Genomic DNA, 13,205 nt, shown 5'->3' on the forward strand with positions numbered 1-13,205 from the left:
ATGTAATCTCTCGATTTGAATGAATGAATATCATTTTGTTTTTGTCAAAAAAAAAAACTAGATTGTGATAAAAAAAAAAACAAAAAGAATAATAACTATATTTTCACCCTAAAACATTAATATTTCTTATAATGAATGACTAGTTTCCTTTGTCAATGATCATTTGATTTGAAAGACAATAGAGTATTAATTGCTTGTTTTATTTTAGTCAAATGACCTAAAGTTCACACATTTTAAATGTAAAAAAAATGAAGTGTTTGAAGTTTGAACTGTGACCCCAGTATATATTATGTAATGTATTTACCAAATGAACTAAGTTTCTAAGGACACTTGTTTTTTCAATTCTATCATCTTATTAATATTACTTTTACAGCTCTAAAATCAACAAATTTCGTTATGTGATCAATTAAGAATAATAAATATTTTTAAAAAAAAAAATTTCCTCTCTTCCATAATGATGACCTATTTGTAAAATTAATTTGTATTAAAATGAATAACCATTTTGACTTTTAAGACAATATTGACAACAAAATAATAAACATATTCACCCAAAAAATTAATACTCCCTCTGGTTCTATTTATAAGAAAAAATTTGGTCAACAAAAGTTAATGTATTTGGTTAAAAAATTGGACCAAATACATTCACTTTTGTTGACCCAAATTTCTCTTATAAATAGGACCGGATGGCTCATTTCATACTAGTGAGTGATCTATTTGTAAAATAAATTTGTCTCAAAATGACCGGAGGGAGTACATATTTTACTATGCGTTTATTATGATAATAGAGATTGCCTCACCACATGGCAGGGATAATTTAGTAAAAATATCACACTCTCTTATTTTATTTATACCCCCTCCGCCCTTTAATATAACCTCCATTTGCTTTTTTCACATTTCTTAAGAAAAATTGTCAGTGTAATTATTATGTCTGTTTTGTGTGTTAATATTACCATATTGTCATTTGTTTATATATGTATTAAATTTGACTTTTAAAATTTTAAGATAAGTTAGTAGTATTAATTAGGGTTATGTTTAGGAAAAAAATAATAAATACATCTAGTAATTTGAAAAGTGATTTAGATTTAGGGACAAAAATAAAGTCAAATGGATGGTTAGATATAGGGACGGAGGGAGTATATTTTTTAATTATTATAAAATTGTTAAATGAGTTATTGACTTTAGGGAGGTGTATTCAATTAGGATTCTAAACGATTTTAAAAGTATATTTGATCTTTTTCCTTTCTTGACAAAATCTTCTATCATAAATATAAACAAAAGTCAAAAACATTTCTTTAAAACAAAAGTCAAAATACATTTGATATAAATTTAGACTATATACATTTTAACTTTTGTTTATTTTTAGACAAATTCTTATTTACCATCGACAAGATGGGTATTGTTACATATGCTAGGTTGACAAAAATCAAAATCATGAATTTCTCTTTCAATATTTTTTTTTGTTTATTACTTTTTTTAAAGATAAATTATTAATTTGTTTAGTGTCGACTCAATAAAATTGAGTAGTTTAATCTTTGGTAAGTGATTGATAAATAAATTTTGACTATGAAAACAGAGTTGCATTAAATATGATAAATAAATAGAAAAAGATAAAAACAAAACGAAATTGAAAATTAATGAACAAATATATATTTTTGGTAAAAATAAATAAATAATATTGTTATTACTGGTATAGTTTGAGAACAAGAAGAAACAAGAAACCCAACATAGGGAAAAACGCATTCTTCTTCATCTGGGGTTCTTCTCTAAGCTCCAAAGTTCAAACCTTTTCTCATTTGGGTCTCATCCAACACACCTATTTCTTCTTCCATGTTGTTCTGTTTCTAGAACAGCAATGGTTGAAGATATGTGTTTTCTCTATAAGGTAACTTTCTTGTTCCTATTGTTCTTTTTCTTATTTGAGACATTGTGTTTTTTCTCTTGTTTACCCTTTTTAGCTACTATTATTAGCTCACACACTAAGTGTTGTTTTGTTGTAATGTTTTTTAGCTTTCAAACATGTTAAGGGGTTTTTTTGTCAAAAATAATAATTTATTCTTTGTAAAGTTTGATTTTGTGTGTTCATAGATATGTTATCATCAAATTTTGGTACTTTTGACTCTGACTGAACTAATATTAGCTTAATGACAAGTCCTTTGAGCTCATTTTGCATGTTTGTATATGAATTTGTTTTTTCAATTTGAGGGTTTTTTTTTTTTGGAAAATTTTTTGAGGGTTTTTTTATGGTATGTTTGTTACCAAATGTGTGTATAACTGTATATGTTCTGTTTGGTATAAGTTCTTTTTTTTTTTCTCTTCACTTCACTGTTTCAATTTATTTACTTTGCATATGTTAGCCTAGCTTTGCATAGCTGGTCTCAAGCCCGGATAAAAAGAGAGGGTTGTTGTAGGAAGTCGACAGCCAACATAAAACTTTGTTGAATCTCTATGACATGACATGGATTACTAATGTATCTATCAACAAAGGCCTGTTTGGATAAACATCTTATAGCTCAAGCACTTATGCATAAGCTTTCATAAGCTACTTTTGTAGAAAATGTTAAATAAAGATAAATTATTTTTGTATATGCTATAAGCTGTTTTTATAAGCTATATTGGAGAACTTATGAAAATAAGCCGAAAAAAGCTTGTGAAAATTGTCATAATCCCGTTTTATAAATTCTCCCAAACAATCTCACAAGACGTATGTCAGTAGATAAGCTCAAAAAAGTCAATCCAAACAGGCCGAAAGTCTTATTAAGATTAATATCTTCTATTTTTTTTTTTGGAATTTTTCCCCCTATTAACTGCAACAACATCAATTTGACTATCTCATATATGTTTCTTTAAGGATATGAGAGATGTAGGTACTACTTAATTGGGGAAATACTTAGGAATGAAAGTTGTCACTTTGTTTACACTGTAGTGACTTTTTCGTTGTGTGTGGATGGCAGGATATTCTTGTTATAAAGCCTCCGAAGAAATCCCCAATGTTGTTAAGGACAGCGGTTTTTATGTTTTCGATAGTCAGCGTCGTTTTTATCTTCTCTGTCTGTAGAAAGCAGATAATCACCGAAGCGAGGACTAAATTTATCGACTTGAATGTCATTGATAACCTTACTCAGAGTATAGTGAAGCAAACACATAATCCCAGTATACTACATTATCCTGAACCCTTATCCTTTAGCAGGTATTGGGAAGAACTGTTTTGTTCATTGATATCAGTTGGTTTTCATTACGTACTTATTTATCCAACTTATTATTTTTCAGGAATGAGTGTGCTCCTAATCCTGTCATGTTCTTTGCAATATTGTCGAATCAGAGATCGGGCAGTGGGTGGTTTGAGACCCTTTTGAATAGTCACATTAATGTAAGCTCGAACGGCGAGATATTTTCTGTTAGAGAAAGAAGGCAAAATGCTTCTTCAATTTTGCAGACTTTAGATAGAGTATACAATTTGGACTGGCTCAGTAGTGCTTCCAAGAACGAGTGTTCTGCTGCAATTGGCTTCAAGTGGATGCTTAATCAGGTATATATATGTACTTCTTGTTAAGTAGTTTGAACATCAACCCTGGTTCGAAAGAAAACCTATACGAAAAAAGAACACACGAGATTTGAGCACGGGGTTTGGCCAGTTGTGCCTACGTCTCTGACTGCAGAGCAGCAGCAGTACCTTTCTATTATTCAAACTTAGGGTTTACAAATTACAACTTGTGTTTAAATACTACGGTCCAGTTTACAAGACTACCCCTGAACCATACTGCAGGGGACTTTGCCTCCCACACCACCTCAGTCGTATCCCAATCGAGAGACCTGTCCACTTATCAGTAATATATGAGCCATACCCAACAAGTCTTCTTAGAAGTGTTTTCAACACAGTCACAATTGTATTAATATAATGCTAGACTGCTAGTTCATAAGCTTGGAAAATTTGCGGCTTTTTGGCTGAAAAGACTGCTGTGAATCTGTGATACTTTTCTTAATTACCTGTCATGGGATTGTCCGAGATTTGTGCGGTTATTTTTGGTTTCTGTAGTTTTGCGCATGTACAGACCTAAAGGCTGAAGCAATGACTAGATTTTTCAAAAAAAACTCTTCAAGATTCATTCAACGGTCACCTTAAATCTTTATTGGAAATGTAAATTATAGAATGTTTTATACTATGTATATTGAATTCTCACGAGCCTTTGTTTTTGTTATAGTTGTTGACAAAGTTTGCCTCTGCATTAATATAATTTATATCCCTTCCCTTTCTGGCATTCTATGTCAAAAGTATTATACACACAAGCACACTCTACAAACTTTACTTTTCAAATATTGATATATATGCACATGTTTACATCTATGTTAGGGACTTGTTAAAGGAGTGTCATACGTGTGAGTTAAACACAAGTTGAGATGACACTCATAAATCACATCTGCCTGTTTTTACCGTAGAAGCTTTGCTCTACTGTAGGATGTTTCATATGACATTGTTTCTTCTTCTGGGTTCTCTGAGTTTTATGTTTTCTCATCCTCATCTTTATGGGTTCTAATGAGAATTTTGAGATGTTGAGAAATAATATCAAGGATATTTGGTACTGGAGTTCTAGTATTTGTATTTTGTACACTTGAACTTCTTGTGGCTATTAGGATTATTAGAATTGGCACACATGTATACCTCGCATCTACACGCTTTTTCTATCTTCTTTTTCACTCTGTTTACTTTCTTCAAGTTTACATTGACGTTTCATTTGACACATTATTATGACTAAGTAATAGAAGAATCAAGAAACCTTTTGGTTTGTGCAGGGACTAATGGAGCACCACAATGAAATAGAGGAATACTTCAAGCGTAGAAGTGTTTCTGTCATATTTCTTTTCAGGAGAAACTTACTACGCAGGATGGTATCTATGCTAGCCAATTCCTATGATCGCTACGCAAAGCTTTTGAATGGAACACATAAATCTCATGTACACTCTGCAGAAGAGGTCTTTCATTACATCTTTTCTTCTTCTTTTTTCTCTTAATATTTGTGAAATGTAGCTTACATTTGGTCTTTTAGGCTGATATTCTTTCAAAGTACAAGCCTTTCATAAATTCTACATCATTGCTGGTGGACTTGAAGGATATGGAGATGAAAGCTGAAAAGGCTTTAGAATACTTCAATAGCTCTCGGCATATGATCCTGTACTATGAGGATCTTATGAGAAATCACACTGTAAGGATTTCTCTATATCTTTTAAGTTTTACCCTAAGTTTCGAAACTATTCTTTGGAATATAACAGTCACCATTTACCGGTAGCATCTTTTGTGTGATTCACAGGTACTGGATTCTACTTTAGTTGCATAGATTTCCCAAAATATGATTCGTGTGTGGCATTTGTCAAACGTGATTTTGGTTAGGATAAGCATTGATTGTGCAAAATTATCTTAGTTAAATTGAGTTTGAACTTTGAAGTGATTTATGTTCAAATGTTAATATAATTTGAAAGCAATTTTGATATGAAATTGTGTAAATATTTCAACCAAATGCACACGATCACTTTCAGTCAAATCAAGGTCTCGAGGAAAAAAAAAATCAATTTTACTTAATGCTAACCAAACATGCGTGTTTGTTAAAATCGTGCTTTGGTATGAACAAATTCATTTATGGTGGTTTCCATCATGAAACCTAACAAAGTGCTGATATTGATAAAACCTAAAAATGAGTTTATAAGTGAGAGACACCGTTCACCTTACAAACTGGTTTTGTAAGGGTTGAATTAAGTCAAACCCAAATTCTAAAAACTTTATCGTAATGAATTTTAGTTTATCAACAGATTTGTAACCAAGCATCCGAAGCTGCTTACACTGTTTTGAGGTTAAAGATAGAATATAGAAGCTTTGGTAGTTTGCACTTAACATTAACCCATGAGGTTCACTCTTTTGTTTGTTGCAGAAGCTAAATGATGTGCAAAAGTTTTTAGGATTGCCACAAATGGAGTTAACGAGCCGGCAGGTAAAGATACATAAAGGACCGTTATCAGATCATATTCAGAACTGGGGTGATGTTAACAAGACGTTGACAGGAACCGTTTATGAGAGTTTCCTTGAAGCTGACTATTAACTCTTTAGTCTCTTCTAACCATAGAAAAAGTTGTACATATCAACTTCACTTCCTACGTAGCACCACCGACACTTCAGATTAAGGACATGTTTTGTGTCCGACACTTCATGAAAGAGTTTGGTTTTGGTTCTGGAACACTGCCTTGGTGTTTCTGATGCCTTTACTTGTCACCACCTCCTAATTGATGAAATGAATGCATATGTTCATTATAATCCCTTTTACTTTTCATCTCTGACTCTGAGTGGACATGTAATTTTTGCCATCGTCGCCCAATTAATTTATGTAAATTAGAGCATTTGTTTTACTCAACAAATTTTCTGTGATTAGTTTATTTATTGAAACCCTTTATAGATTGAGCTATATTAGGTCTCACTAAAATTTATTCTAACCTTTTTAAAAATCTCATAGTTATTGTTTCATGAACTTATATAGATCTGTCTTGAAAACTTAATGAAAGATATATTAGAAAAAAAAAAGTGTTTTTTTGACGAAAGAAAACCAATGTGTTGTTAGTATTCTTCTCTTTTGGAAAAATGTGTTGTTTAATATTATTAAACTATTATTTTTGTTTGGTGTGAATCGGGTATTCTTTGTGTGTAGTTGTAGAGGCCAATCGTTTAAGTCATATGACACCGCAATGGGTTGTAAAACCTTCCATTAAGAGATTCTCATAACCGGATTCAAACTCAAAATTTCTGGTTAAGTTGAAGAGATCATTTATCATATAATCCAAGTGTTTTTGGGTAAATATCAACAATAAACAATTAGTTTAATTTTTGGTTAGTATTGAATTTTTTTTTTGGAAAAATGCCAAAATGTAATGAGAAAACTAACCAAATCCAACTGTCAAAGCGGTTTCATAAAAACTAGTGATATATTCTTTCATAATTAAACAACAGTTTACATTTTTTTGACAAAACAAACGACAAAATAACTAAACTAGTTTTAGAAAACTAATGTTAAGCTAGTTTATTGAGTTAGTAATATTTTGTATTATTAAAGATTAGTTGTAAAAAAAATGTTAAATTATTAGCTTATACATTTGAAATCATATAATATGACATGGTCATGTGAGCAAGAATTCTTTTACTACTGTCTGATGTATAAAAGTACATGTTTGTTTTAAAACTTTATAAACATTTATACATATGAACTATTAGTAGTAGATTCTTCATTTTTTTTCTGGTAAAAAAAATTGTAAATAGTTTTGAAAAATATGAAGAGGATCTTTACTCCTATTATATGATGGTAGAGATCGAAGTTTGTTAGATTAGTTGACGTGACATAAATCTTTTTAAACGGTAAAAGAGAATGTTAAGATCAATTTTGAAATAAATAGAAATTAAGGACAAATTGCAAAGAACAATTTTGAAAATGTTAAGATCAATATATTTGTTTTGCCGGACTAAAATTGAAAATAGTTAACCAACATGCTGAGTTTTACAGAATGAGCTAAATTTTCATAATGTGACGAATCAATGTTCGAACTTAAGTTGAAAGAGTTGTTTAAATTTAGCGAATTTCGAATATAATTATCTCTAGTAAAAGAGATCTAACGTTTTTTTTTTTTTTAAACTCTTATATTTGCAAACTAAAACCAGCCGCAAATTAGAAAGACGTGGATCTTGTAGGGTGTAAGCTAGATTCCTCATAGATTGGTTAAAATATTGTTCCAATTGGTTACTCCGTACCTTTAAACAAATGCTATGTGTGTCCAAGCCCCAGCCCCAAGGACTAAAGGAATCGACAATTTACAGATAGAGTCAAAGCTCCCAGCATGTGAATAGGTGCATTACAGTTTTGGCATAGTACTTGCCATTGTTACACAATGCAAGTTGCATCACTGCTTTACAATTTCAATGTTCTCTATAGTATTTAAAAAAGACATCTCCTCGGTAGAGTGACAGGTAGAAAATGAATTAAATACATAATCAACAATCTTACATTACCTTTTTCAAGGTTTATTTTTAATTAAGTACTAAACTCTCAAAATCTTGGACAACTTGTAAAGTTGTACGACCCTTGTTAAAGAAAAATACAAACAAGAAGAGTTTTTTTACCTCAAGAAATTATTACTTTTCTTCTCTTCTTTTTGAAACGATTCTTTTCGATATTTTCTTCCATTTTCTTCTATTAAAATCTACATTAACCACGAGGACAAGTAATGACTTATGGTAAAGGCTGAACATAAAGAATGGTGCATATTTATTATTCTTAGACACATATCTGGCTATTCTATAGTGTAAGCACAACTATTGGTTTGTAAGTATTCATTTTTGGTGAAATTGTCTACTCACCAATCCATATTACAATGCATATTCTACCGTCAAATAACAAAATCTCTTCCCACTAGGAAGGCCTTCCAAACTTGAAGGACTTATACTTACCTCTTTTTACCCTTTTAACTTTGGTTAAAACTTTTAAGATTCTAAAAAGTTGCATGAGCCATGACTTAGTTCATTTTTAAGTATTTTTTTCCATTGAGTATTTATTTTTTAGTTGAATTTGCGAATATGGTAATGGAATCTTCCTTGATGCTTGGCTAGCTCTTCGTTCGTTCTTTTCATTTATATTATTTTTTAATCTTCCCTCATTGTTTGGAGCACATGCTTGTGGTGCTTTTCATGGTCTTTAAATACCAAGGAGCTATAGTGAACATTCACATATCAAATATTTTTCCTTTCAATTCCTCAAGCGCCGTTTTTAAAATCCTAACCAAACTCTCTTAGCTCTTATTCTTTTGCATTCCTTCTTCATTAGTACTTTCTCATTCTCACATAATTTGATTTAACCATGGCACATTTCACTCGTAGTTGTTTGATCTTTGTACTCTTGTTGATTTCATGTGAACTACTCTCCGTAGAAGGAAGAAGTTTGAGAAAGAGCATTGGTTCACCCAAAGCTCCCTCGGTCGAGACAATGACTAGAAGTGTTGTTTTGAGCCCAAGGCAGTTGCGGAATAATGGTAGAAATCTAGAGGGATCAGTTGAAGCTTTTCGACCAACAACCCCGGGACATAGCCCCGGTGTTGGACATTCCCTAAAGAATTAATAAATTAGAGTGTGTTGCTAGTATTTTTCTGTCGAATAATACATGCTTTTATATATGCCAATGCTATTTCATTTAAAGATTAATGATAAGATGTATTCTGTAGACAAAAATCCATATTTATTCTATAAGTTTGGGTTTTCATTAGTATGCATGCATGTATTATTGTATTAGTGCAGTTTGTACCTTGTACTATAATAAATGTATAGCGTGTATGTTTTTTATACATGAAAAACGTTGTATCTCACCATCCAATTCGAAGAGACCAATCTCTTACAATGTGACGAATCAAGATGTGAATATTAAACCAAAACTCGAACATGATGGCCTCCCTTGGAGGAAACTTGTGACAGATAAAAAAAATTCCACTCCATTCTCCTTCCAAAATGAATTATGAGGAAAATTAACTTCATATATTTTGGAATGAGGTATATGCAAATGCTGCGCTACACTTCTAAGTTCTAACCAATGATAGAATCTCAAAAATATTTAACATTTTATTTGATTTGTGTGTTTTCAATGGATCAACTTATTAGTAATGAATATTAATTTAGACAATTTGTTACTTAAGAAAACAATTCAAATTGAACCGAATCTCAGGATTGATCCAAAAATATTGATCCAATATTTTTAGAAGCCCAAAATAAGTTTGGTAAAAGATAATAATAGCTTGTTACAATTTTAAAATCACAAACATCTATAAGTATAATTTTAACCAAAATTAAAATTTTATTAAAAAATATCGTCCATAATTCAAATGTATTGATGTAATAAAAAGAGCTTATGGATGAGCACATGAGCGTGCCCGTGTGAACGCTAGTATATACTCCCTCCGGTCTCAAATATAAGAAAAGATTCATTTTTTAGGTTCATTGAATAATTAATGCATCTGTTTTACAATGTAGACCACATACATTAATTACTCAATGAATCTAAAAAAAGAATATTTTCTTATATTTGAGACCGGAGGGAGTATGAAAAACAATACCATCGAGTTTATGAAGGTTTTTCTATAGGCCCCTCCTGATTGCTCAAAAGCCCTTAATTTATCAGAACATATTCCCCGATAATCCATCAGAAAATACGTTTTGATCATTTTTTTTTTTTTTCCATTGAAAGCAATCTACCAATCGGCTTTTTTAGTAGAGCAATCTTTCAAGTTTATTTCCATATTAATGTGGGCTTGTAGGCAATGTTGAAAGCCCCTTAACCCAGCAGTGGGCTTGTACACAATGTCTAAACTGTGTTTAGATTAGTAGAATTTTACTTCATAGCCTTCATATTTGACTCATACCCTCCACAAATCCTCAAAAAACTCAATTTTGCTCATGACAATTTTAAAATCAACTTTTTCTAGGTTTTGTTTGGTATTTTGATCAATAAAAGATTATAATTAACTAGCGGAAAGACGGGCACTATCGTGCCCGTCTGTCCGCTCTTTCTACTGTGCTAACGTATGTGATTATTTTATTATGTTTGTTTGTATAATTTTGATTAAAATTTTTAAATTTTTAAATATTAATTGAAACTATTGATATATTGATTTATAAACAAAATATTGTCAAGGCATATAACAAAATTATTTTTGAACTCAACATTATTTTTGTGAAAATTTGATTGGGCACGTTTGCATCAACGATATCATTAGTGCATGATATTTCAACTTCATTTCCTTTTTCTTTTTCTTTTCGTCGTTTATAATTTTCTCGTCTTTGAAGTAGTGTTGTTGTGTTTGCTCATTGTCCATTCTCTGTTTTCTTTTCCTTTCATATTTTGTCCTTACCTTTTGGTGATCCTCCCTCGATAGTTGATTTTTGCTATTTCCCATTTTTCTAATAGGAACCGTCAAAATTAAAAGATTAATAATTAATAATGAAAGAGATTTGTGTTTTTTGTTTTAAAAGGGTAATAATGAAAGAGTTAGTAAAAGTACCATGCATATATTTAATTTTTTTTTAACAAAAGAAGACATGAATTTTTAATATTTTTTATCAATGCATGACTGTGATATTTGTCCAAATAGCGACATCCATCATTGCTCCATTTAGGTGTTATCTATTTACCCAATTTCAAGCCATAGATATGTGACATGTCGCCAAAACAAATTTAAGTGTTATGATTACATAGAATGTGGGAGTTAATGTAAATGTGAGATTGTTTCGGGGCTATGCTACAACAGCAACAGTGAGGGAAGGCCATTTGAAAATATTAGAGGTCCTTAATTTTTAATGGTGGGGTGTCACAACTTACATGTGAAGAGGACAACCATTGCTGACTAAACTAACTACAAAAACGCTTGAGTGGGGAAACAAAAATCACATAGAGAGCATAAAGGAGTTGAGTGATAGAGTTTTCAATGTCATCATCGGCACCGACGTTACATACGTTGCTGAAGCTATATTGCCTTTATTAAAGAAAATAATGATTTAACACTTTGATTTCAATGTATTTTGTTGGATATTGGATGGGGCCATGTGAGCAGTTTATCAATTGTATACATGCAGAACGTTTGGAATCACAAAGAAAAAAGCGATGCTTTTATTCCTTTAAAAGAATGTGAAAGGAGTTTAACGACAGTGGATGTTATTGTTTATTGTAAAATTAGAGGGGGTGTTTGTTACATTTACATATACCTTAAGGGAAGTCATTATAATTTTCCCTTTATTTAATAATTACAAAAACCAGTTCTCTTTATATATATAAAAAAAAAAAACGCTATCATAGTTTGTATAAGCAATTATAAACCAGCAAAGTCAAATAATCCTTAAAATTAATCGTAAATAATTTGAATCATAATCACTTATAAACCAGCAAAGTCAAATATAATCATAAAATTAATCGACTTTGATTAGTTGTAACATGAAAGAAAAAGAAAAAAAAACTTACAGGTTACTGAATTCTGATGCAGAGGTCTGAGAGAGGTAGACAAAAACTAAACAATGCGGGAACGAACTATGAACTGTGAAAACTATAATTATTAATATTTGAGATAGTGCTAACAAATCTTTTTCTAAAATATTTTGAGTCCTAATCTTAAATTTATTCTTATTAGTAACAAACCTGAGTTATTTGTTTCTAAAATATTAGTAACGATTAGTGACATGGATTAGTAATCCACGTGTTATTTTATAATTGGCTATCAGTAAGAACAATTCATAAGGAATTGTGTGAGTTTTCATTAGTAATCCACGTGTTATTTTATAATTGGCTATCAGTAAGAACAATTCATAAGGAATTGTGTGAGTTTTCTCCTTATATTAAATTTATTCTTATATATTTGTTACATGTGCTATTTGTATTTAAAATAAAAATAAAATTAAAAATTAAGGGTATTTTTGGAAAGAAAAGTCCAACCCAAAAGAGTGCTGAAAGGGGTAGTTTTCTTTATATATAGTATAGAAGTATAGATATATTTGTTACATGTGTTATTTGTATTTAAAATAAAAATAAAATTAAAAATTAAGGGTATTTTTGGAAAGAAAAGTCCAACCCAAAAGTGTTATGAAAGAGGTAGTTTTCTTTATATATAACTAGCGGAAAGACGGGCACTATCGTGCCCGTCTGTCCGCTCTTTCTACTGCGCTAACGCTTGTGATTATTTTATTATGTTTGTTTGTATAATTTTGATTAAATTTTTTAAATTTTTAAATATTAATGGAAATTATTGATATATTGATTTATAAACAAAATATTGTCAATTTATATAACAATTATTTATGAACTCAACATATTTTAGTTTGTCTGCATATAAAATAAAGAAAAAAATAATGATCTTTTATTGTTTATTCTAATAGTAATTAGTAACATCATAACATAAATGTAAAAATGACATTTTATGTAAAAGAAACATTGTTATGATTGCAATAAAAGAATATATTTAAAAACTACATTTTTCGTAAAGTCTCCATCTTCTCCTTCTATTTTCCCTTCATTAATGAGAACTTTTGTTGAATTTTGAGAAACTCCTCTCGATAAAGCTACATATAATTGACCATGACTGAAAACATGTCGTGGAAGATAGATTCCGACATTGGGAATGGTCTGCCCGTTAACATTAATTTTTGCTCACAT

The 13,205-nt window shown here is 30.5% G+C and overlaps 1 protein-coding gene across 1 annotated transcript; it reads left to right on the forward strand.

Moving 5' to 3' along the window:
• Positions 1-1,551: 1,551 nt before the first annotated feature.
• Positions 1,552-6,399, forward strand: LOC146919827 (uncharacterized). The gene is made up of 6 exons (XM_085713230.1): positions 1,552-1,882; positions 2,952-3,187; positions 3,268-3,526; positions 4,789-4,968; positions 5,043-5,198; positions 5,919-6,399. Exons 1-6 carry the CDS (start codon positions 1,853-1,855, stop codon positions 6,084-6,086), a joined length of 1,029 nt encoding a protein of 342 aa, XP_085569356.1. The 5' UTR covers positions 1,552-1,852; the 3' UTR covers positions 6,087-6,399.
• The last annotated feature ends 6,806 nt before the right edge of the window (positions 6,400-13,205 follow it).

The sequence above is a fragment of the Medicago sativa genome, chromosome 5 (genome assembly GCF_051527215.1).
Source record: "Medicago sativa cultivar Bolivia chromosome 5, Bolivia_mono, whole genome shotgun sequence".
Classification (NCBI taxonomy): domain Eukaryota; kingdom Viridiplantae; phylum Streptophyta; class Magnoliopsida; order Fabales; family Fabaceae; genus Medicago; species Medicago sativa.

What these genes read in the sequence shown, in the direction of transcription:
- LOC146919827 (XM_085713230.1), top strand. Translation starts at nt 1,853, where the DNA reads ATGGTTGAAGATATGTGTTTTCTCTATAAG. An exon ending in TCAAGTGGATGCTTAATCAG is followed by an intron (nt 3,527 to 4,788) that starts GTATATATATGT and finishes TGGTTTGTGCAG; the next exon opens with GGACTAATGGAGCACCACAA. An exon ending in ATGTACACTCTGCAGAAGAG is followed by an intron (nt 4,969 to 5,042) that starts GTCTTTCATTAC and finishes TTGGTCTTTTAG; the next exon opens with GCTGATATTCTTTCAAAGTA.